Genomic DNA, 25,731 nt, shown 5'->3' on the forward strand with positions numbered 1-25,731 from the left:
AAGATGAACAATGAGACCATAGTACGGGAGATAAAGGAAATCAAGAACACCCTAGAAGAGCATAAAGAAGACATTGCAAGACTAAATAAAAAAATGGATGATCTTATGGAAATTAAAGAAACTGTTGACCAAATTAAAAAGATTCTGGACACTCATAGTACAAGACTAGAGGAAGTTGAACAACGAATCAGGGACCTCGAAGATGACAGAATGGAAAATGAAAGCATAAAAGAAAGAATGGGGAAAAAAATTGAAAAAATCGAAATGGACCTCAGGGATATGATAGATAATATGAAACGTCCAAATATAAGACTCATTGGTGACCCAGAAGGGGAAGAAAAGGGTAAAGGTCTAGGAAAAGTATTCAAAGAAATTGTTGGGAAAAACTTCCCAAATCTTCTAAACAACATAAATACACAAATCATAAATGCTCAGCGAACTCCAAATAGAATAAATCCAAATAAACCCACTCCGAGACATATACTGATCACACTATCAAACACAGAAGAGAAGGAGCAAGTTCTGAAAGCAGCAAGAGAAAAGCAATTCACCACATACAAAGGAAACAGCATAAGACTAAGTAGTGACTACTCAGCAGCCACCATGGAGGCAAGAAGGCAGTGGCACGATATATTTAAAATTCTGAGTGAGAAAAATTTCCAGCCAAGAATACTTTATCCAGCAAAGCTCTCCTTCAAATTTGAGGGAGAGCTTAAATTTTTCACAGACAAACAAATGCTGAGAGAATTTGCTAACAAGAGACCTGCCCTACTGGAGATACTCAAGGGAGCCCTACAGACAGAGAAACAAAGAAAGGACAGAGAGACATGGAGAAAGGTTCAACACTAAAGAGATTCGGTATGGGTACAATAAAGGATATTAATAGACAGAGGGGAAAAATATGACAAACATAAACCAAAGGATAAGATGGCTGATTCAAGAAATGCCTTCACGGTTATAACGTTGAATGTAAATGGATTAAACTCCCCAATTAAAAGATATAGATTCGCAGAATGGATCAAAAAAAATGAACCATCAATATGTTGCATACAAGAGACTCATCTTAGACACAGGGACACAAAGAAACTGAAAGTGAAAGGATGGAAAAAAATATTTCATGCAAGCTACAGCCAAAAGAAAGCAGGTGTAGCAATATTAATCTCAGATAAAATAGACTTCAAATGCAGGGATGTTTTGAGAGACAAAGAAGGCCACTACGTACTAATAAAAGGGGCAATTCAGCAAGAAGAAATAACAATCGTAAATGTCTATGCACCCAACCAAGGTGCCACAAAATACATGAGAGAAACACTGGCAAAACTAAAGGAAGCAATTGATGTTTCCACAATAATTGTGGGAGACTTCAACACATCACTCTCTCCTATAGATAGATCAACCAGACAGAAGACCAATAAGGAAACTGAAAACCTAAACAATCTGATAAATGAATTAGATTTAACAGACATATACAGGACATTACATCCCAAATCACCAGGATACACATACTTTTCTAGTGCTCATGGAACTTTCTCCAGAATAGATCATATGCTGGGACTTAAAACAAGCCTCAATAAATTTAAAAAGATTGAAATTATTCAAAGCACATTCTCTGACCACAATGGAATACAATTAGAAGTCAATAAGCATCAGAGACTTAGAAAATTCACAAATACCTGGAGGTTAAACAACACACTCCTAAACAATCAGTGGGTTAAAGAAGAAATAGCAAGAGAAATTGCTAAATATATAGAGACGAATGAAAATGAGAACACAACATACCAAAACCTATGGGATGCAGCAAAAGCAGTGCTAAGGGGGAAATTTATAGCACTAAACGCATATATTAAAAAGGAAGAAAGAGCCAAAATCAAAGAACTAATGGATCAACTGAAGAAGCTAGAAAATGAACAGCAAACCAATCCTAAACCAAGTACAAGAAAAGAAATAACAAGGATTAAAGCAGAAATAAATGACATAGAGAACAAAAAAACAATAGAGAGGATAAATATCACCAAAAGTTGGTTCTTTGAGAAGATCAACAAGATTGACTAGCCCCTAGCTAGACTGACAAAATCAAAAAGAGAGAAGACCCATATAAACACAATAATGAATGAAAAAGGTGACATAACTGCAGATCCTGAAGAAATTAAAAAAATTATAAGAGGATACTATGAACAACTGTATGGCAACAAACTGGATAATATAGAGGAAATGGACAATTTCCTGGAAGCATATGAACAACCTAGACTGACCAGAGAAGAAATTGAAGACCTCAACCAACCCATCACAAGCAAAGAGATCCAATCAGTCATCAAAAATCTTCCCACAAATAAATGCCCAGGGCCAGATGGCTTCACAGGGGAATTCTACCAAACTTTCCAGAAAGAACTGACACCAATCTTACTCAAACTCTTTCAAAACATTGAAGAAAATGGAACACTACCTAACTCATTTTATGAAGCTAACATCAATCTAATACCAAAACCAGGCAAAGATGCTACAAAAAAGGAAAACTACCGGCCAATCTCCCTAATGAATATAGATGCAAAAATCCTCAACAAAATACTTGCAAATCGAATCCAAAGACACATTAAAAAAATCATACACCATGACCAAGTGGGGTTTATTCCAGGCATGCAAGGATGGTTCAACATAAGAAAATCAATCAATGTATTACAACACATTAACAAGTCAAAAGGGAAAAATCAATTGATCATCTCAATAGATGCTGAAAAAGCATTTGACAAAATCCAACATCCCTTTTTGATAAAAACACTTCAAAAGGTAGGAATTGAAGGAAACTTCCTCAACATGATAAAGAGCATATATGAAAAACCCACAGCCAGCATAGTACTCAATGGAGAGAGACTGAAAGCCTTCCCTCTAAGATCAGGAACAAGACAAGGATGCCCGCTGTCCCCACTGTTATTCAACATTGTGCTGGAAGTGCTAGCCAGGGCAATCCAGCAAGACAAAGAAATAAAAGGCATCCAAATTGGAAAAGAAGAAGTAAAACTGTCATTGTTTGCAGATGATATGATCTTATATCTAGAAAACCCTGAGAAATCGACGATACAGCTACTAGAGCTAATAAACAAATTTAGCAAAGTAGCGGGATACAAGGTTAATGCACATAAGTCAGTAATGTTTCTATATGCTAGAAATGAACAAACTGAAGAGACACTCAAGAAAAAGATACCATTTTCAATAGCAACTAAAAAAATCAAGTACCTAGGAATAAACTTAACCAAAGATGTAAAAGACCTATACAAAGAAAACTACATAACTCTACTAAAAGAAATAGAAGGGGACCTTAAAAGATGGAAAAATATTCCATGTTCATGGATAGGAAGACTAAATGTCATTAAGATGTCAATTCTACCCAAACTCATCTACAGATTCAATGCAATCCCAATCAAAATTCCAACAACCTACTTTGCAGACTTGGAAAAGCTAGTTATCAAATTTATTTGGAAAGGGAAGATGCCTCGAATTGCTAAAGACACTCTAAAAAAGAAAAACGAAGTGGGAGGACTTACACTCCCTGACTTTGAAACTTATTATAAAGCCACAGTTGCCAAAACAGCATGGTACTGGCACAAAGATAGACATATAGATCAATGGAATCGAATTGAGAATTCAGAGATAGACCCTCAGATCTATGACCAACTGATCTTTGATAAGGCCCCCAAAGTCACCGAACTGAGCCATAATGGTCTTTTCAACAAATGGGGCTGGGAGAGTTGGATATCCATATCCAAAAGAATGAAAGAGGACCCCTACCTCACCCCCTACACAAAAATTAACTCAAAATGGACCAAAGATCTCAATATAAAAGAAAGTACCATAAAACTCCTAGAAGATAAGGTAGGAAAACATCTTCAAGACCTTGTATTAGGCGGCCACTTCCTAGACTTTACACGCAAAGCACAAGCAACAAAAGAGAAAATAGATAAATGGGAACTCCTCAAGGTTCGAAGTTTCTGCACCTCAAAGGAATTTCTCAAAAGGTAAAGAGGCAGCCAACTCAATGGGAAAAAATTTTTGGAAACCATGTATCTGACAAAAGACTGATATCTTGCATATATAAAGAAATCCTACAACTCAATGACAATAGTACAGTCGGCCCAATTATAAAATGGGCAAAAGATGTGAAAAGACAGTTCTCTGAAGAGGAAATACAAATGGCCAAGAAACACATGAAAAAATGTTCAGCTTCACTAGCTATTAGAGAGATGCAAATTAAGACCACAATGAGATACCATCTAACACCGGTTAGAATGGCTGCCATTAAACAAACAGGAAACTACAAATGCTGGAGGGGATGTGGAGAAATTGGAACTCTTATTCACTGTTGGTGGGACTGTATAATGGTTCAGCCACTCTGGAAGTCAGTCTGGCAGTTCCTTAGAAAACTAGATATAGAGTTACCATTCGATCCAGCGATTGCACTTCTCGGTATATACCCGGAATATCGGAAAGCAGTGACACGAACAGATATCTGCACGCCAATGTTCATAGCAGCATTATTCACAATTGCCAAAAGATGGAAACAACCCAAATGTCCTTCAACAGATGAGTGGATAAATAAAATGTGGTATATACACACGATGGAATACTACACGGCAGTAAGAAGGAACGATCTCGTGAAACATATGACAACATGGATGAACCTTGAAGACATAATGCTGAGCGAAATAAGCCAGGCACAAAAAGAGAAATATTATATGCTACCACTAATGTGAACTTTGAAAAATGTAAAACAAATGGCTTATAATGTAGAATGTAGGGGAACTAGCAATAGAGAGCAATTAAGGAAGGGGGAACAATAATCCAAGAAGAACAGATAAGCTATTTAACGTTCTGGGGATGCCCAGGAATGACTATGGTCTGTTAATTTCTGATGGATATAGTAGGAGCAAGTTCACAGAAATGTTGCTATATTAGGTAACTTTCTTGGGGTAAAGTAGGAACATGTTGGAAGTTAAGCAGTTATCTTAGGTTAGTTGTCTTTTTCTTACTCCCTTGTTATGGTCCCTTTGAAATGTTCTTTTATTGTATGTTTGTTTTCTTTTTAACTTTTTTTTCATACAGTTGATTTTAAAAAGAAGGGAAAGTTAAAAAAAAAAAAAAAAAAAAAAACAAGGAAAAAAAAAAGATGCAGTGCCCCCTTGAGGAGCCTGTGGAGAATGCAGGGGTATTCGCCTACCCCACCTCCATGGTTGTTAACATGACCACAGACATAGGGGACTGGTGGTTTGATGGGTTGAGCCCTCTACCACAGGTTTTACCCTTGGGAAGATGGTTGCTGCAAAGGAGAGGCTAGGCCTCCCTATGGTTGTGCCTAAGAGCCTCCTCCCAAATGCCTCTTTGTTGCTCAGATGTGGCCCTGTCTCTCTAGCTAAGCCAACTTGAAAGGTGAAATCACTGCCCTCCCCCCTACGTGGGATCAGACACCCAGGGGAGTGAATCTCCCTGGCAACGTGGAATATGACTCCCGGGGAGGAATGTAGACCTGGCATCGTGGGACGGAGAACATCTTCTTGACCAAAAGGGGGATGTGAAAGGAAATGAAATAAGCTTCAGTGGCAGAGAGAATCCAAAAGGAGCCGAGAGGTCACTCTGGTGGGCACTCTTACGCACACTTTAGACAACCCTTTTTAGGTTCTAAAGAATTAGGGTAGCTGGTGGTGGATACCTGAAACTATCAAACTACAACCCAGAACCCATGAATCTCGAAGACAGTTGTATAAAAATATAGCTTATGAGGGGTGACAAGGGGATTGGGAAAGCCATAAGAACCACACTCCACTTTGTCTAGTTTATGGATGGATGAGTAGAAAAATAGGGGAAGGAAACAAACAGACAAAGGTACCCAGTGTTCTTTTTTACTTCAATTGCTCTTTTTCAGTCTAATTATTAATCTTGTTATTCTTGTGTGTGTGCTAATGAAGGTGTCAGGGATTGATTTGGGTGATGAATGTACAACTATGTAATGGTACTGTGAACAATCGAAAGTACGATTTGTTTTGTATGACTGCGTGGTATATGAATATATCTCAATAAAATGAAGATTAAAAAAAAAAAAAAAAAAAAAAGACATAATGCTGAGCAAAATAAGCCAGGCACAAAAAGAGAGATATTGTATGTTACCACTAATGTGAATTCTGTGAAAAATGTACAATGTTTTATACTGTAGAATGTAGGGGACCTAGAGATACCAATTAGGGGAGGGGGAATGATAATCTAATAAGAACAGTTAAACTATGGAGGGTAATCTCAATGTTATGGGAATGCTCAGGAATGATTATGGTTTGTAAACTTTCTTGGATATAGTAAGATCATGTTGGAAGCAATAGAGTTATTTTAGGTTTTTTTTTTCTCTTATTCCTTTGTTTTCTTAGGGATTGTTAATTTTCTTGGGGTATGGTAGGAACATGTTGGAAGCAATGTAGCTATTTTAGATTATTTGTTTTTCTTACTCCTCTGTTTGGACATGGTTTATTAATTTTCTTGGGGTATGGTAGGAACATATTGGAAGCAAATCAGTTATTTTAGCTTATTTGTTTTCCTTAATCCATTGCTTTGTTTGAAATGTTGTGGGGTTTTTTTGGTTGATGTTTGCCTGTTTGTTTTTAATTTTTTGATAAACAAAGTTAAAAAATTGAAAAAAAATCAGTAGAAAAATGGGAGTAAAAACTAAATGACAAATAGGGTGGGATGGGGGGATGGTTTGGGTATTCTCTTTTCACTTTTATTTTTTATTCTTATTCTGATTCTTTCTGATGTAAGGAAAATGTTCAGAAATAGATTGTGGTGATGAACGCATAACTATATGATCAAAACTATTCTGTAGTGATAGAAACCTGAAAATGGCTGCCTTCAGGTGGTAAGGAAGGAGAATTGACTGGAAAAGAATGTGAAAGAACTTTCTGGGATGATGGAAATATTCTGCATTTTGTTTTAGGTAGGGATCACACAGATTTATGTTACTGTCCAAACTTCTAATGGAACACTGAAGATATGTGCATTTTATTGTATGTAAATTGTACCTCAATAAAGTTACTTGTATTCACAAAAGAGAGGGAAGAGGGAGGGGGAGAGAAAGAGCTAGAGAGAGAGAGAAGGTAAAAAGAAGGTGCATTGGCAAATATTTTTCACCTTACTCAGCACCATTAGATGATCTCTAAAGAGTCCATTCCTACTGAAGTTGATGCTTACAGATTTATACAAGTTCCATTCTATAAATACATGTGTGCATAAAGACTGATACTGAAATCATAACAGTTTAGCTTGAAAATGGTTACTATCCACAGAGTCAAAGGGTGAAGAAGGAGCACAAAAGTTGTAAATAGTGTTTTTGTACTGATAGATTTATCCTAAAAGTGTAAGTTCAGCAGTGAAACAGACATGCCTTAAAACAAAGAAAGAAAGAAGCATAGAAATATTAAAATACTTCTTTCTCATATAGTACATTACCTTCAGAAACAGACATGAAATTTATTCAGGAGCAGACAGCCGTATTTTCAATGGGATGTCTGGTAAATTCATAGTGTAATTTTGTGGAGACTAAAGGATTGTCCATTGGTGAAAATAATATTAAACTATACCCTGAATCCATCAAGAGGGGGCTATACTTGTGAGTTAGAAAGAGTTAAGTTATCTTCATGGAAAAAATTCTACCAACCAAAGTGGGCCACAAACAGCTCTATTGGCAAGAGATTATTCACCAGGGACTGTATTTAATTTAATCTTGTTCATCTACTCTTTTATATGAGAAGATTATGGGGAAGATGAAAGACTATGTTCCTACAACCAGGGCTTTGATATCAGTGCTTTGCTTTTGCTCCCTTGATAGTAGAATGATATCTTTCACACCTTTGCCATTTTGGAAATGGAGATAAAATCCATATCTATGGGCTATATTGAGTAACACTTTATCTGAATATTTATCAGTCTAGAACAAACATGGTTTGACTAGCAGTGTACCTGAACACATGTAATAATGAGCCCTATTACAAAAGGGCTCTGCTTCTAGAATCATAAAACTCTGAAGATCACCATGTTAAATTATGCCATTTTATACATGAGGAAAATAATTTCTGAGAGGTCAAATGCCTTTCCCAAACTTGTACAAATGAGTGGCATGGCTAGGAACAGAATATGCTGTACCTATTACTCCAAATCCATTTCAACTAATCAATTCTTGGCATAACTCAAATTGACACAATTCACTTTTCACATACTTCACTTTACACAGCACTGAACTGACTTAATGGAAATAAATTGACTGTGCTCGATTAGAGAGAAGGAAGGGTTGCTCAACCTCACTGAGGGAAAAATAAGTTTAGCAGAATATAATGGGCTTAATTAGAATAAAATAATAGGAACTTAAGCATAGTGAAATCTTTTCAAATGGATCAATGTAGGTTATTTCCCATTCTCATCATTGTATCTGAATGACCATTGCTTTTCAGTCTATAAAATGATCTATATCCACAATGAGAAACATTCTGAAAAGAAAAATAGCCATTTTATGAGCAAAACAAATTTCTCAAGGCCACTTCTTAAACTTTTTTCTCTACCAAACATTCTCTTTTTGGCAGATAATTTTCTCTGAATTTATTACATGCACTTTATCCCACAAAATTCATTTCTTTAAGAGTGGAGACATATGGATGTAGCACATTGTGTGACACTTCTCCATGTTCCCAAAGGCTATAAGATGTACTCCTCACAACATCCACAATTATGTAGAGTCATGGCTCTCAAATTTTTAATAATAAAGACTACTTTGTAATGTCTAAAAATTGTGTGGGAACTAATGTAACAGTTGCATCTTAGTTGCTGTTAATTGACAAAATACTTAATCTCTAAGATGCAACTATACATTCACTAACACTTGTCTTAATCACATAATTTGAATATGTTTTAAAAGGCTGTACATATATTTGTGAAACAAGGAGTTTATTCATTCTGCATGCAATGACTGGGGAGTGTACAGTTTCCCAGAACCTTTACAATAACTCCATATATACCCTTCCTTGCAACTTCAACAGTAAGCCCAAGTTTGAAGCCAACAGGTTAAGAACAATCACTGTGGTTGATACTGTTTTTGTAACAAGCTAGCTTCCTCTCAGCACAGCTCAATTAATGGGTGGGGATCTACACTGGTCTTACTTCTTACTCATAATCATATCAGTATACATGTATTGTGAGCTTCATAAGGACAGGGATTTTGTCAGATTTCTTGATCAACTGAGATTCTAGGGGAAGAAATTCCTGGCTCATAGGTGATCTTCAATAAATATTTGTTAAATAAATAAATTAAATAAATAAATAAATAAATAAATAAATAAATGAATCTGCAAAGATGGCACATTTAAGCCTACCTCCAACCAAGGAATTCTCTTTATCTCAGCTCTTCAACCTTAACAACTGTGGAAACACTTATACTACTAAGAAATACTCTCACTCTGACAACATCAGATTCCATGCCAACTAGGGGACATATAAAGTGAAACCCAAGGGGATTATATTACTGACTGTCAGTCGTGCTTAGCTATCCAAGTCCATTTGGATTAGGGTGCAGATACCTAGTAATCGCTTATGGAAGGATGCCTGTATTTCAAAGTTCAGGGCAATAACTATAGGAGGAATTAGTTTACAGCCAAACTTAAGAAAGAAAAAAAATAGAACTTTATTTTTTTTCTTTAAAATAATATTATTCCAAAGGCTATTTTGGGGATCTGAGTAATTTCAGCCTAAATGACCTAACAGGTACATTGAATAATTGCTAGTTACCAGGCCTAATGTTAAGTATTTTACATGCATTACTTCCTTTAATTCTCATAACACCCCTATAAGATTTAAAATATTATACATATTTGACAATGAAGAAACTGAAATTCAGAGGTTAATAACGTATCTGATGTCATTCAGGTAATTCCAGAGCCAGTATTCTTAACTCCTGTGCTCAAAGACACATTAGGTAAAAAATTCTGTAGCTTCGTAGTTAGATAAATTACAATATTTTCACGTTTATCCTCATTTTACTGGAATATTAATTACAACTGCCATTTCCCACAATTCTAGTTATTTACTTGGGTGTGCATGCTTTGTTTTCTACTTGTCTCCTTAAGGAAGGAAGAAATGCTAAGTAGCATTAAAAATGGCTTTGCACATATCTGGTTAAGACTAGGGCAAACCGGGCCAAAGGGTAAAGGTCAAAACTGACTGTGTTTTAAAACTTCAACTTCCATGTGAGACCAAGGGAAGAGATGTCTATTTGGTGCAGGATCTATATTTTCTAAACAGTATAACTCTACAGTCAGTTTGTTCAAACACTACAATTACATGTAACTTTGGATAAGAAGTGGGATATGGTAGGTTAGTATAGGTTAGAGTGAAATAGTGACACATCCCAAAGTAATTTGGGCAGAGAATAAAAATATATTTACAGCCCCCACCCCAAGCTGCTGGGGGAAGGTGCAGAAGTGTTGGACTTCCTCACTTGGACTGGTGTTGATGTTGTCACAAATATTGGGACTGGCGGTTTGATGTGCCAAGCCCTCTATCGTGGGACTTGCCCTTATGAAGCTCCTTACTGCAAAGGAGAGGCTAAACTTGCATATAATTGTGCCTAAGAGTCTCCCCCTGCGTACCTGTTTGTTGCTCAGATGTGGCCGTCTCTCTCTAACTGAGCCACGTCGGCAGGTGAACTCACTGCCCTCCCCCCTAGGTGGGACCCGACTCCCAGGTGTGTAAATCTCTCTGGCAATGCAGGATATGACTCTCAGGGATGAATCTGGACCTGTCATCGTGGGATTGAGAATATCTTCTTGACCAAAAGGGGGATGCAAAATGAGATGAAATAATTTCAGTGGCTTAGAGATTTCAAATGGATTTGAGAGGTCACTCTGGTGGACATTCTTATGCACTATATAGATAACACCTCTTAGGTTTTAATGTATTGGAATAGCTAGAAGTAAATACCTGAAACTACCAAACTCCAACCCAGTAGTCTGGAATCCTGAAGATGACTGTATAATAATGTAGATTACAAGGGGTGGCAGTGTGATTGTGAAAAGCTTGTGAATCCCACTCCCTTTATCTAGGGTATGGATGGATGAGTAGAAAAATGGGGACAAAAACTAAATGACAGGTAGGGTGGGATGGGGGGGATGGTTTGGGTGTTCTTTTTTTACTTTTATTTTTTATTCTTATTCTGATTCTTTCTGATGTAAGGAAAATTTTCAGAAATAGATTGTGGTGATGAATGCATAACTATATGATCATACTGTGAACAGCTGATTGTATACCATGGATGACTGTGTGGTATGTGAATATATTTCAATAAAACTGAATTTAAAAATGGCTTTGAAAATGCTAAATTTTATCCAGATTTGCATCTAGAATTCACAATTAGTAAAACTGAGCTCCATAGTGCTAAGTGGAGTTTCATCATAAATGAAATGTCAGTAGGTCAGTTGTGATTTTGTTTCTCTATAGTACATGTTATCAATTTTGACCTTGTAGCAGTTGTCAGTACTCCCTTTTTGATTAGTAGCTTTTTCAAATAGAATTGTTTTAAGTTCCAAAAATAATAACACATACAAACAAAAGAATAAACATTTACACAGCTTGGCCTGCAATCTCTAACCAGATTTTTCTGTTGCCACCCAGATTTTCAGAGGCATAAGGTATTTGACAATTTCTCTTTTGTGTTGGGCCTGCTTTTCTCTGCCCTTCTTCTTACTATCTTCTCTCAATACTGACAAAGTAACCATCTAGGGCCTACCTGACCTCACACAGACCAAAGAACAAAAGATGGTTGCATATTTAGAACAGAAGGGTTGATAAAAACAGGCAAAACTTTTGCAGTGAACATCATCTTTTGTCTCAGTAGTTCGTTTCCTAGCCTTGAGCTATTTAAAAGGTCAGTGGAGATATGGACCTCATCAACATGGCCACATAAACAGCTACTGAATTCTCCTTTCTAGAGATTCAATGATAAAAAGGACAATTCTGAATTTTTTGAAACTCTAGAGGATGATATATACTGGAGAAGGACCCTATAAATGACAAATTGAAGAAAGAGAACAAATATCAATTGTCATTTTTTCTTTCTTTTTCTTTTTTTTTCTTCTTTCTTTGTTGCCTCTTTTTCTTTGTGGAAGAAATGGAAATGTCTTCATATAGATAGTGGTGGTGAATGCATAACTATGTGATTATACAGGGAACCATTGGTTGTTTACTTATGATGGAATGTATGGTGCATGAATAAAACCATCTAAAAAAATAAACAGAGGGATACAAGTGCTGGAGAAAATGTAGAGAAAGGGATGTACCGAATCACAGTTGGTGGGAAGGTAGAATGGTGCAGCCCATCTGGAGGTCAGTGTGATGGTTCCACAGGAAGCTAAGCATGGGGTTACCGTAGGGTCCTGCAACTGGATAATTGGGTATATACTTTGAAGAACTGAAAAGAGGGACATGAATGGACATTTACACAGTGAGATTTATGGTGTCAGTATTTACAATTTGCAGTGGATGGAGTTGGCCTAAGGGTACATCAACTGATGAACAGAATGGCGAACTGTGGTGTATACATAGAATGGAATATTAAGTTGCTATAAGAAGGAATGAAGTTGTGAGATATGTGACTAGGTGACTGGACACTGGGGACAGTATTTTGAGTGAAATAAATCGGTAAAGAAAATAAAACCATTATAATGCCTCATTAATATGGAATAACTGTAATGTGCAACCTCTGAGAACTGAATCTGAGAGCATAGCTTATCAGGGGAAGGCTTATTGTAAAGGTTCCTAGATTGTAAGCTCTTACAGCAGTTGCATCTATTCCTGAGTTGTAATGATTATTTTTAAATTCTGAGATGCTGAGCTCTTTTTCTATAACCTGGTCTGTCCCTGGAATTGTGGGTATCTGTGTGACACCTGAGACTCAGAGCCAGAGTCCAGTAGCTATGAATGTCAGCATTACCCCACACAGCAAATGTTAGAGTCTGGAAAAGAGATAAGACTTCAGTTAGATATTTGAATGAAATGGACTTGTTTAGGACTAAGGTAAATCAGACTAAAGGGTAAAGGATGATATTAATGGTGTTTTAAAGTTCAACTTCTGTGTGAGACCAAAGGAAGAGATTTTTATAAGGTGCAAAATCTATATTATTTGTAGCACACTATATATTTTAACTTGTATGGTCAGTTTATTCAAACACCATAATTACACGGAGCTAGAATAGGGAGTGAATTCTGGTTGGTTTGTACAGATTAGTGTGAAGCCCCGATACATTCCAGAGTAATTTCAGCAGAGAATAAAAATGTATTTTCAAAGCCCCCTTTAGGGACTGGGGGAAAATGTGGAAATATTAAACTTCCCCACGTGGAGAATTATTGATATTCTCACAAGCATTGGAGGCTACCAATTTAAAAGGCCGAGCCCTCGGTCTTTGTGCTTGCACTTATGAAGTTTGTTACTGCAAAGGAGAGGCTAAGCCTGCTTAAAATTGTGCCTAAGAGTAACCCCCAGAGAACCTCTTTTGCTCTTCAGATATGACCTCTCTCTCTAAGCCAATTCTGCAGTTAAACTCAATACCCTCTCCCCTACGTGCGACATGACTCCCAGGAGTGTAAATCTCCCTGTCAATGTGGGATATGACTCTCGGGAATGAGCTTGGCTCTGGCATCATGTGGTTGAGAAAGCCTTCTTGGATCAAATAGGGGAAGAGAAATGAAACAAAATAAAGTTTCAGTGGCTGAGAGATTTCAAATAGAGTCAAGAGGTAATTCCTATGCATTATATAGATATCCCATTTCAGTTTTTAGTGTATTGGAATAGCCAGATGGAAATACTTGAAACTGTTAAACTGGAATCCAGTAGCCTTGATTCTTAAAGATGACTGTAAAACTATATAGCATACAATGTGTAACCATGTGATTGTGAAAACCTTGTGGCTTCCACTCCCTTTATCCAGTGTATGGACAGATGAGTAGAAAAATGACAAAAATAAATGAATAATAGGGAGGGATGGGGTGTATGAGATGTTTTGGGTATTCTTTTTTACATTAATTTTTATTCTTATTATTTTCTTGTTGTAATGAAAATGTTGAAAAATTGATTGTGGTGATGATTGCACAACTATATAATGGTACCGTGAACAATTGATTGTACAGTGTGGTTGATTGTATGGCTTATGAATATATCTCAATAAAATTGAATTAAAAAATAATAAAAGTTCAGTGGCATGGTTTCCAAAATAACTTTCAGTAGATTGAGAGGGAGGGAACAAGTTCAAAGACTTTGTGTTACAATTAAGTTTTCCAGTAAAAATGGAGGGAAATTTTTATTCCCTCACTTGCAAGCATGAAATGTAGCACACTTAGAATCTGATTATAGCTCTACTAATGGCATACCTTACATTATTTCAGATTCTGCAAAGAAAAATTCTTAGGATGCTCATTGTTTAGTTTAATAATAATATTGGAAAAAGGCCCTTTAGTAGGTTTAGCTGTCCAGATACTAGATGTTTCAAGTTTTTGTTTCACTTCACTGCTTCTGAATTCCAAAATTTAGATAAATTTTGAGTGTAAAATGTTTTTGTATATCTGTGAACAAACCAATCACTGGCAAGGTATTTGAAATAATATTTGCATCCTTTAAAATACTTGATTGTCATCTGGAATATGTTTCTAATTATTTTAATGCACATTTTAAGCTTACAGGGGTGACATATAATGGTGTATTTGCTTAGAAATTTCTCTTTATCCCTTTAAGTTTTAAAGACTCTTTAGCATTAATTTTCCTTTGTTGTGATTTCTTGACTATTATGGTGGCATATTCCAGTTTGTTGTCAGATAATTGCCATGAAATGAATTGATATTGAAACCACATTACATATCCATTAATTTGAAATTAATTTTGTACTGTAATAATTTTTATAACAAAGTTGAGTATCATTACCTGTGAATTCACCTAAGTCATAGGGAAAAATGACTTAGCAGATGTATCACATCCTGGTTGGGGTTTAGGAAGTAGTGGAAATTAAAATGTAGCCTCTTTTAGCAAATAATAGAGCTTGCGGTATAATGAATACTGAGCACTTGATGTTGACATTTCCAAACTTCTTTCTTGTCAGTGATCCAAAACACAAGGCTAAACAAATATAATTAGGTTTTGTTGCACATAGTTATTATCTCTTTAAATGTTGTAATCCTCTTATTAATTATAAACTGAAATTTAATTTGGTGACAAGTGGTTAATATTGAAAAGAAACTTCAGCTTTCATCAAATCTACCTGATATTGCACCCCTCTTAATAATATTTATCTTTGCGTAATTAAAACTTCTTTTCCCCATTATTTCCTCAAGGCTAGTAATATAGCAGTGAAAATTTCTTGGAAATTCAGTGTGGGGAGAGCAGAAATTCAAAGTTATTGTTTTAATTTTGTGAAAACCAACCAATTGTGCAATATGATGCACAATGAACTCATAGATATATTCTTTCAACTGGGCAGCCAGAAACCTGAGGAAAGTCAATTTTCAGGGCCCTCACAACAGAGCTGAAGGAAATCAAATACAGTAATGTAGAGATTGTTTTCTCCTGTTCCAAAACTAGAGTTTAAGAAATTTAGCAAAAACATTACTAAAGCAAAATGCAAGAAAATGTCAACATTGAATAGAAAAAAGACATTGGTTCCTTTTCCAGAGCAGTTGGAAAACCTCCCAATAGCTTTACAGTGTTGTGGACTCACACAATTCAGCAACTGGACATTCCATCTGTAATGTTAACTGAAGCACCCTAGAGAGCTCTTGAGCCTCAGCACATGGCCCTCAGTCCAAAATAAGCTGTCCAGTTAAAAACACATAAAACAAAGCTTCCCCACTTCCAAAAAAACAACCTGAAAACAGAACAAAAAAAAATGAACAAACAAAAAAACCCAGAGGCACAAAAATTGAGGTGGCTAAACAGAGTTAAAAGGAAAGGGAAAATTTGACTTTGAAGCCATTGCTTTGATAACAATTCTCTATATAGCTGTAGCTTAAGGACAAAAGTGAAAACAGAACTCTGTTACAATTTTTTGAGCTAATTGCACCCAAAAACTGAAAAACAATTTCCTCTTAATTTCTAGGACCCTGAAGCAAGTGTTTCAGCTTGTTTAAGGCTTGAATCATCTGGATATTACTTTAGGTCACTAAGATTTTTTTGTTTAAAAATTACTGAACTGAAATATAGACTAAGACCCTCCCTAATTCAGTTGGGCAAATCCTTAACTAAAAACAACATTTTCAAAAGGTCCTGTTTACTCATGAGATTATACTCACAGGAACATGGATTATGATTAAGAACATGTCTTTCATTGGGGTACAAAGTTCAACCTACCATGTGGTACAAAAAGGAGGCATGGGGTGTGGTCAGAAGGGTTATATATTCTAATATAATATTCAGATACCCCTGTATCTGGTCAGTTAGTTTAGGCCTAGATTAAAGGAATGCCCACTAGATGACTGGGTCTAACCCCTAGAAGGCTGGGTTTCAAGGCAATAAAACCATCTAGTTAGTCAGAATTTCTTTAATGTTATTCGAAGATCATCTCATCAGAATCAGTAAATATTTAAGTTGCAGATAAATGTGCCCTACTTCAGATCAATTGAAACAAAATCTCAGCACTCTGGCCCAGGTATTTGCTATTTTAATAAGATACTTAGATGAATCTGTTGCTGAATAAAATTTGGAAATCACAGACATAAGGGAACAGAACACACATAAAGAGTGCAAGAAGTAAATGGAAGACTAATACCCATACCTCCACTTGCTCTGGCTTGGCCAAATGCAGAATGATCCAGTGTCTCTAGAAGGATTCATCACTTTGATTCGGATATTACTATAGGGCTATCAAGACTTTGATACCTGAATGAAATTCCTTAAATATCCTCTAGTAACCTTCCAAGAGGTTATTTCCCATTCCCTGTCCCTCTATAGTCTTACCATTTCTTTGGATTAGCTAACTCTACCCCTAAATAAACCAGCATATCAATTCATTACTTTAAATACTAGACATGGAAAATCTGCAATACTTCAAAAATAAAGGCAAATAGATGACTGTATAGCAGTTGTGATTATTCAGAACCTTTAAACAAACAGTTATGTCAGCAACATTGGCATAGAGCATACTTTAGACAAGAATTAAGAATGGTTTCTCTGCATGGGCTTTATTATTATTTTAATTGTGAGTTTCGTCAGCAAGTTTTCCTGCATGCTGAATTATAGTGAGTCTATAAAAGTGTTACACCTCCTCCTGCAAGCTATTTATTTGATCACTTGAGGGTATGTGGGAGGCGGAAGAAGGTGGGAAAACTCTTTTTTCTCTAAAGTAACAAATCATTTAGAGAATCAATCAAACAAATCTTCACTATCAGGAAACCACGAAAACCTCTTTTTTTGCAGGCTTTTCTCTCTAATCATCACAGGAGCCTTCAGTGATTCCAGCTGTGAAACACAAGATTCTGAAGCCCAATTAAATATGTAGTCAAATACAAAAATGCAGACTCTATTCTAATACAGCAATTGCATTAAATACAACAATGGGTGAGATTTATGTAGTACCAATTGAAAAGTTTAAAGCATTTTACACTCAGGGTTTTTTGAATAGTGTGGCTAATCCTTGGTACCTTAATGATTCAGGAATGAAAAAAAGCCTTTACTTTATAGGTGAAGTGGGTGGTCACCTACATAGTGTTATTTAAAATGTGCATCCAAATCTTCCTGCCCTGAAATATATCACCCATAGTTACATTAGCATAACATGTATAAAGTTATTTCCAGTTTGTAAAACAATTTCACAGAATTATATTTAATTCTCTCAACAGTCGTGGGATTAGTAGGATAGGTATTATAATCTGCACTGTACATATAAGAAAACTGAGTTCAGTATGGGAAAGGAAAGGTATTAATACTTTAAGCAAGTACTATGTAACTATAAATTTTCACACATGATTTAATATAATTCTCTCTATATTTCCATGAGGTGGGTAATATTATGAACCCCACTTTACAGAGGAAAGTGAGATTCCGAGAAATTAAGTAACCTGTCAAAGGTTACACAGATAATAAGTAGTAAAGCTAAGATTTGAACCTAGGTCTGTCTTTCTCTGATTCCAGAGCCAACATTCTTAATAACTTGGTACAAATGGTTCACTTTTTAAAAATCTTGATAAAATGTTCTCAACATGAATTCCCAGTGTCATACTTGCATGCAAGAAGAAGCTAATCCAAAACATATTTTTTTCAAACCGAGTGCTCAAGACTAATGGGCTACTTTAAATTGTACCTGTTTTCATTAGCCTTCCTCATTTTACTTATTAACCCCTGGTTGTATGTATGTATGTGTCTATCTATCTATCTATCTATCTATCATACATTAATAGAAAAATATTACTTTTACTTTATTTTTAATTAATGTTTTTTTCTAATTTAGAAGGGTATTCATCAGAGTTATTATTAATAGTTCACTTGATGCCTCCCCCCCACCCATTTGCCCCAACACATACACACACACACACGCACACACACCTCACACAGTTAACTCGGTGTTCTCTCTGTTGTGCTAATCTTGGATACTGAATGAATTAATCATGATTATAGGCTTAGTCCCATCCTAGTACTGGGAATGAATATGAGGAAAACTACAGAAGCAGTTCAAGCATTCAACATTAAGTTAATGCTGTTATATTGGGATCAAATTACCCTTAATCCCTTAGTAATGATCACTCTTGTGCTACCCTATACCAAGTTCTTTCCTCTGTCACTAACCTGTCTCTATGTGACATGGTTTTCCATCCTACCACCTCACTGGACTACTGCCAAATGTCTAATTCTTCAATCACCTGCCACATCCCTGCATGGGTTGCCTTTCTAGGATTTGAACTTTGTAGCCTGTATGGTTTCTTCATTGCAGAACTACCTTTAAACGAATGTTGGTGCATCCATGCATTAAAATCAACTGAACTCTGGTTTGGTAAACATTTTCTGACCTGAGCCATCTATGTGATTCACTTAGAACTATAGTTAGGAGGCAGCATGGTTAAATGGAAGGAATATGGGTTCTGGTGTCAGATTGGTTGTGTTTAAATTCTTACCTGTCATTTAGTAGCTGTGTGACCATGGGAAAAAACTACTTAACTTCTCCAATATTTTTTTCTTCATCTATAAAATAGGTAAAATAAGAGTAACTATTGTAAAAGTTTGTAGTGAACATTAAATGACACAATATATAGTAAATATCTGGGCTTGATATATAGTAAGTGATCGAAATACAGTAGTTTCCTTTTCCTTATTTCCTTTTTTCTCATCTGGATTTTCCCACTGATACCTAATTTCTAGTTCTTATTTTCATGAGATAAATAAAAATTAGAGTTATATATGTTCAAATAAGGTCATGAACTGATAGCTTCTGATCTGTGCCTTCTTGGCGAGAAAATAACCTGCCCTGATGTAATTTTATTAATTACTTAATTTTAAACAATTAAATCTTGAGAAAAATACTAAAGAAAAGCAATAATAATCTATTCAACTTCACACAAAATAATCTGCAGGTCCAGTAACGAGACATATATTGTGAGTTGCTTTTGTCAGCGCTGGTGGTGAAATAACCACATTCTCATCTGTTCATTCTCATCACTTACCACACAGAATTTGCAAGACAGATAGTGGGAGAGGGGATAGGAGTGCTGCCTATATTGTGCAACATAATAATGTTGCCTGGCCAGTTCTGGAAAAATATCTTGCTTTCATTAATGCCGTGCTTAGTATACTGAGTTAAATAGCCACAAGTCCGAAAAAATAGCTGGTCTATTTTCTACAAGTACTTAGTGGACATCCTAAACTTGGAGAGTTTTCCATGGACATAGTTACATTATATTTTGGAAGTAACTTAATGGGTGGGATTTTTTGACAACTGTCTTCCCAGATCAGCATGGCATCTTCCTCATCTCATCCTTAATAGCATGATGGAAACAGAGACACTCATTCTTATGTCTCCTGGATTTTTTTTCTAAGCAAAAGAGAAAGAATGCATTTTAAATGATATTTGCCTGCCCTTACACATCTGCACAATTTTCTTGAAAAAAAAATATTGTGATTTTGACAGAACAACCACAATTTTAATGGCCTCATAATTGCAGTGCATAAGTAAGTGTATCCATACATAGTCCTCACTTGGCATTTCAATATACTCTTCAAAATCTTTTGAGAGATACATAGGTAATATATGGAGCTGCATCATGAAATAAGAGGCCATGGGTAATGAAAAGCATTTATAGCTTAGCTATTTTCACAACTAAGCTACTTCTTGGCAATTCCTTAACCTCCATTACCCATTTTACCCTTCCTGAAGTAGTCATTCAGACAAAAAAGGCATGCATTTTATTACTTTATTTCAAACCTCAGTGGATAATTGAGAAAGCCTGACAACTTCTGTCAAAAGGTAGGTTTTGAGATGATTTTCACTTCACACTTAATTTTAACTTTCAAATATTCCATAATGGGTACAACTTTACTAATTATCTGGTTGATCCTCCCTATCTTTAGAGGATCCAATTGGCACTTTACACTTCTATTTCTGCCAAATATTGGCCTGAGGTTGTATTAAAAGACTGAACTAGAAAATTCCAAAATTTCTCCTTCATTCCTACTTAAATACCTGTTCTTGGTTTAGGATGTCATCTCCTTCTCTGCCCATCTATATTATATCCATCCTTCAAAACACAAATTGAGTTCAAGTTGCAGATAGATAAAATATTTCACAACTTCCTTAACCCAGGATTATAGTTCCTTCTGAATTTCCATTGCTGTCTTAGTTTATACCATGCAGCTAAGGTTCTGTGTCTACTCTATGTCATTCTTTCATTATTTTATAGAGGTGATTTTTTTTTCCTCCCCAAAAAGTTCATTGAGCTTTGACATAATTATGCATAGCATATTTAACTTTTTGTGGGGTATAAGCCACACCTAACACAATAGTGAATGCATTCAATTAAGTATGCAATAAATATTCATTGTCTACACAAGCACAAACAAGTTAAAAGGCAAAATACAAAGTAACATCCATATATTTGTAATATCTATTATGGCTTTGGAAAATTCTAGATTGCTATTCGTTTGTCACTGTGCCCAGGTATTTGCTGCCTATATTATACTTCACACTTATGTAATTCAATAAGATGATATTTTACATGTTCTAGGTAAAACAACCCATGATTACCTTCATTTGATAGGCATAAAAGGGTTCCCTGGGGCTTCTTTGCCCTTATTCAGAAAAAAGATACAACCTTTCATACATAAACTATTTATCCAAATATGACTTACCAATTATTAGCAGACATTAACCCAAATCGTCTTTTTCCCTCTGATATGGCAAGTGCTAAAAGGGCTTTAACACTCCAGCACAATATATTGCTAATAATAAGTTTTCTTTTACATAAGACAAAGAATATAATAATGAAAGCAAGAATAGAAACTGGAGCTGGAGAATCAAGAGATTTCTTCATAGAGGATTATTTAAGGCAAGCGAACATTTCTGCTGGGAGAGATGTTGAAAACATACCATTTTCATCTTCCAGTGAGTTAAAGAATAAAAGCACTCAATAGTGTATAGCCAGGGCCAAGGAACAGTTGCAGGAAGATGTGGACCTAGAGACTTGAAATGTCATTTCCATCAAGAGTTCTGTTACTTTGTAGCAGTGATTATTCCTTTGCATTAGTACTGTATACTTATCCATTACATGTTTACATGCACACTCACACATATTCCACATACCTATACATAGAAATGTATGGGATTTGAGTCTGTTGCTTTCCTTAAGGAAAAAAAGGAGGTATGTGTCACTGTTGAAAGATAGCAGCATATGCTGATATTGAGAGTAAAGAAAAGATAATCTCTAAGGTCTAGTCTACACAGTACAAACCTAATTTAAGGTTAAATTTAAGGTCAATTTAAGGAAGTGGGTCAAGTTTATGGCTTTGTCCTGGAGCAAGATTAGAAATCTTAGAAGAGGGGATGGCCATTGTAATTTCAGAGCAATTAACCTGTAGATCAATGGCAGAAAAAAAGCTGGGAGCATATACTCACAATGTGGGAGAGATGGATGAAATTTAGGCTAGAGGGTCAAAAAGTGCCTTATGAAAACATGTTGCAAAGCAAAATACAAGATAATATTAATAAATTTATGATACTTTTTATGCCTTTTACATCCCCCTCTTCTCACCTGGAGAGAAGTTTCCAGAGCTCTATTATAGAAATATGTAAGGAACATACACACAGCTGATAGACTAGAAGACAAGAAATTACTGCAAATTTAGGGGCTAAAAAATAAAAAAAAACAAAACAAGATGATTTTTAGAGAGTTTTTTTATAGTGCTATTTTTGCTTCATCTCTGCAAGACTCCAATTGAAAAGCAATTTAACCCTCAAACCTGCATTCCCCACCAAGTTAACAGTAAGCATCTCCAAAATGAGAAGTTTAAAACACAAAATTAGGCATGGCACTCTGCTCAATGTTTGTGTTTCCAAACTGGAGGAAAAGATGTGGCAATTATTTGTATAACAAATACTTCAGAAATCACTCAACAAAGTACTACTCCACTAAATCCTTCATGAAATGATTGATTTTTCCAACTGCTCTGCACCAGGGTTAACGAAGCAGATGCCTTTACCATCCATCTACTACTGTGAAAAAAGCAGTCCTACATTTAGCTTCAGAGTGTCACAGATTTATCCCCACCCTCTTCCTTACTCCTTTCTCTCCCCCCCTTCCTTGGCAACTGGTAACCCAGAAAGAGAACTCCAAATTAAAAAGAAAGCAGGTGGTCCCTGACTTCATTCCATTTGCCAAGCCTCTCCAAGGCAGAAGCTCGAGTCATTTCTCCAGACTGACTTGGCTTCTTGTGGGTGTTCAGCAGATTTTCTCCATCACTTTATGAAGGCTATCCTAATCGAATATCTCCATGGCTCATATTATAAATAGGTAAGTACGAAAATAGGTACAACTGATTAATTTTTTTTAAATTCAGTTTTATTGAAATACATTCACACACCAATCATCCATGGTATACAATCCACTGTCCACAGTATGATCACATAGTTATGCGTTCATCACCACAATCTATCTCTAAACATTTTCCTTACATCAGAAAGAACCAGAACAAGGATAAAAAATAAAAGTGAAAAAAGAACACCCAAACCATCCCCCCATCCCACCCCATTTGTCCTTTAGTTTTTATCCCCATTTTTCTACTCATCCATACACTAGATAAAGGGGGTGTGATCCACAAGGTCTTCACAATCACACTATCACCCCTTGTAATCTACATTATTATATAATCATCTTCAGGAGTCCAGACTGCTGGGTTGGAGTACGGTAGTTTCAGGTATTTACTTCTAGCTATTCCAATACATTAAAACCTAAGAGGTGTTATCTATATAGTGCATAAGAATGTCCACCAGAGTGACCTCTCGACTCCATTTGAAATCTCTCAGCCACTGAAACTATTTCATCTCATTTTGCATCCCCCTTTCGGTCAAGAAGATACTCTCAGTCCCAGGATGCCAGGTCCAGATTCATCCCCGGGAGTCATATTCTGCATTGCCAGGGACATTTACACCTCTGGGAGTCGGGTCCCACATAGAGGGGAGGGCAGCGAGTTCACCTGTTGAGGTGGCTCAACAACTGATTAATTTTGAAGGCAAAAGCAGTTTGGGTTGTTTTATTGTGTATCTGGAACAGGGGGAAGTGGATTGGAGAGAAGATAGGATAGGTCCCAGACAAAAAATTGAAGGATTTAAACTAATGTACTGAAAATATTAAATTTAATAGTGGTGACTTTTAAAGGTAAATTTGAAAGAAAAAGTTGCAGATGCCCATTATAAATAGCAGGGTTTAAGTGTGAGGGATTTTCTACTCTAGGAGGTGGTATGGGTTGAATAGAAGAACATTTTAACAAAATTCAGTGTAAGTGCTGAATATCTCATAATGAGAAGCTGGAGTGTTTGTTATAACTAACCTTCCTTAGATTTTTGTGGAGAAAAAATATATTTTCCCTCACAAGATTTTCCAGGACAATCCTGCCAGAATCTGAATGAGGGGCTTAGAAGATCATAGCTCTTACTAGGATGGAAAAAGCAGATATTTTCCTTGGTGCCCAGGTGCATTATGACTTTTCATGATGCCATCTGAGTCTTCTAGGATTCCCCACTGTCTTCCAGTGAATGTCAAATGGGGTAGAGCCACAGGGCAGCCTTGATGAGAAATCACATAACCTGGTGCTAATGCAGCCACCTCAGAAGGGGTGAATAGGCTGCAGAAATATGTGCTTGGTTACACGTGGGAGGAGAGGTCATTCCCTTTCCCTGGTGTATTCTAGCAGGTTCAGTCAATCACATATTTCAAATATTTTCTAATCACTGCATTTCTATTTTTTATTGGCTTTCTAATTTCTATTTTTGCAAGCCTTGAAGGGTGTGTCCCTTCACCCAGAGCAGCAGCTGTGGATGAAAATGGGGACCTGGAACCCAGCCAAGACTCATCCCTCCAATGTTCAAGCTCTATGTTAACAGATAATGCAGAGCCCTGGGTTCACCCTTTCACTCCGTTGAGACCTCCCTTCAACATGCTGGCAGATATGGTAAGAGAACAACTGGAGCATCCCTTTGAGAGAACAGAATCTTGCATTCCTGCTGACAGTTCAAGAGCTCTCACATAACCCTGTGGGCAACCACCTGCTATTGTGGAAGAGGCCCTAGCAAAAGTAGAAGTAAATACTTCTCAAAGGCTGGAAGGCTGGAGGCAGAGGGGGCAGGATTCCATCAATGTGCCCCAGGAAGTCTCTGGAGGACCCTATGCACTGATGGTGGGGACAACAAGGGTCAACAATGCAGGCTCTGAGTCAGGTGGAAAAAATGCAAGGTTATATATGGCTTTGTCATGTGAGAAAGGGTTCTTTCCACCTAGGGGCCCACATGTAAGAAGCCCTCCACATATACCCACTATTAGATTGGGCATAATGATGGGGCAGCTTCTAGGAAATACTAGAATACCCTGCAAGGAAAGTTTAGCTCATGTTTCCTTTCCATCTGGAGGTCCACAGCACCCCATCGATAACTGGCTCAGGCCCATCTGGTTGTCTTCCAGTACCCCAGGTTTACCTTCTTGCTCTGCTGCTCACTGCTTCATACCTCTTCAACCTCTGAGTTTCAATCCATTTCTCTCTATACCTTGTGCTTTTGCACCTCCCCCAATATTTGGTCCTCCACTGCCTTCTTATTTTGCCTGTTTGCATTCTTTGGGAATACTGGCTCCTTCATCCTCAAACAGATAGAACAGCTGATGACAAAGGGAAGTGGAGGAAAAAAGGGAGGGGGAAACTAGTGAAAATTATTCAGTTATGTTTTTATATTTGAAACCCCCTACCATCACAAACTCTGTTTAGCATTAATGTGCCTTACATATTTGGAGATTCAAAAAAGAGTTTAAGTTTGAATTATTGATAATCGTTTGTTAAACATTCCATTCTGGGATACTAAACTTTGAAATTTTGTTTTCTACCTTTAAGAAAATTAAAGCAGAAATGCCCTGTGTTTTAGTTGAATCCCTACCACTGACATCTGTTAAGTATATATTAGACAATGATTTTGAAAGAATGGAGAATATGATTTA

General features: G+C 36.4%; 1 protein-coding gene across 1 annotated transcript in view; it reads left to right on the forward strand.

Moving 5' to 3' along the window:
* PRR32 (proline rich 32) overlaps positions 1–25,402 on the forward strand; it is a 111,529-nt gene extending 86,127 nt beyond the window's left edge. Inside the window, 1 exon segment of the mRNA XM_037820902.1 lies at positions 24,553–25,402. Coding sequence (XP_037676830.1) covers positions 24,553–25,402 — 850 coding nt within the window.
* The last annotated feature ends 329 nt before the right edge of the window (positions 25,403–25,731 follow it).

This window comes from Choloepus didactylus, chromosome X (genome assembly GCF_015220235.1).
Source record: "Choloepus didactylus isolate mChoDid1 chromosome X, mChoDid1.pri, whole genome shotgun sequence".
Lineage (NCBI taxonomy): Eukaryota > Metazoa > Chordata > Mammalia > Pilosa > Megalonychidae > Choloepus > Choloepus didactylus.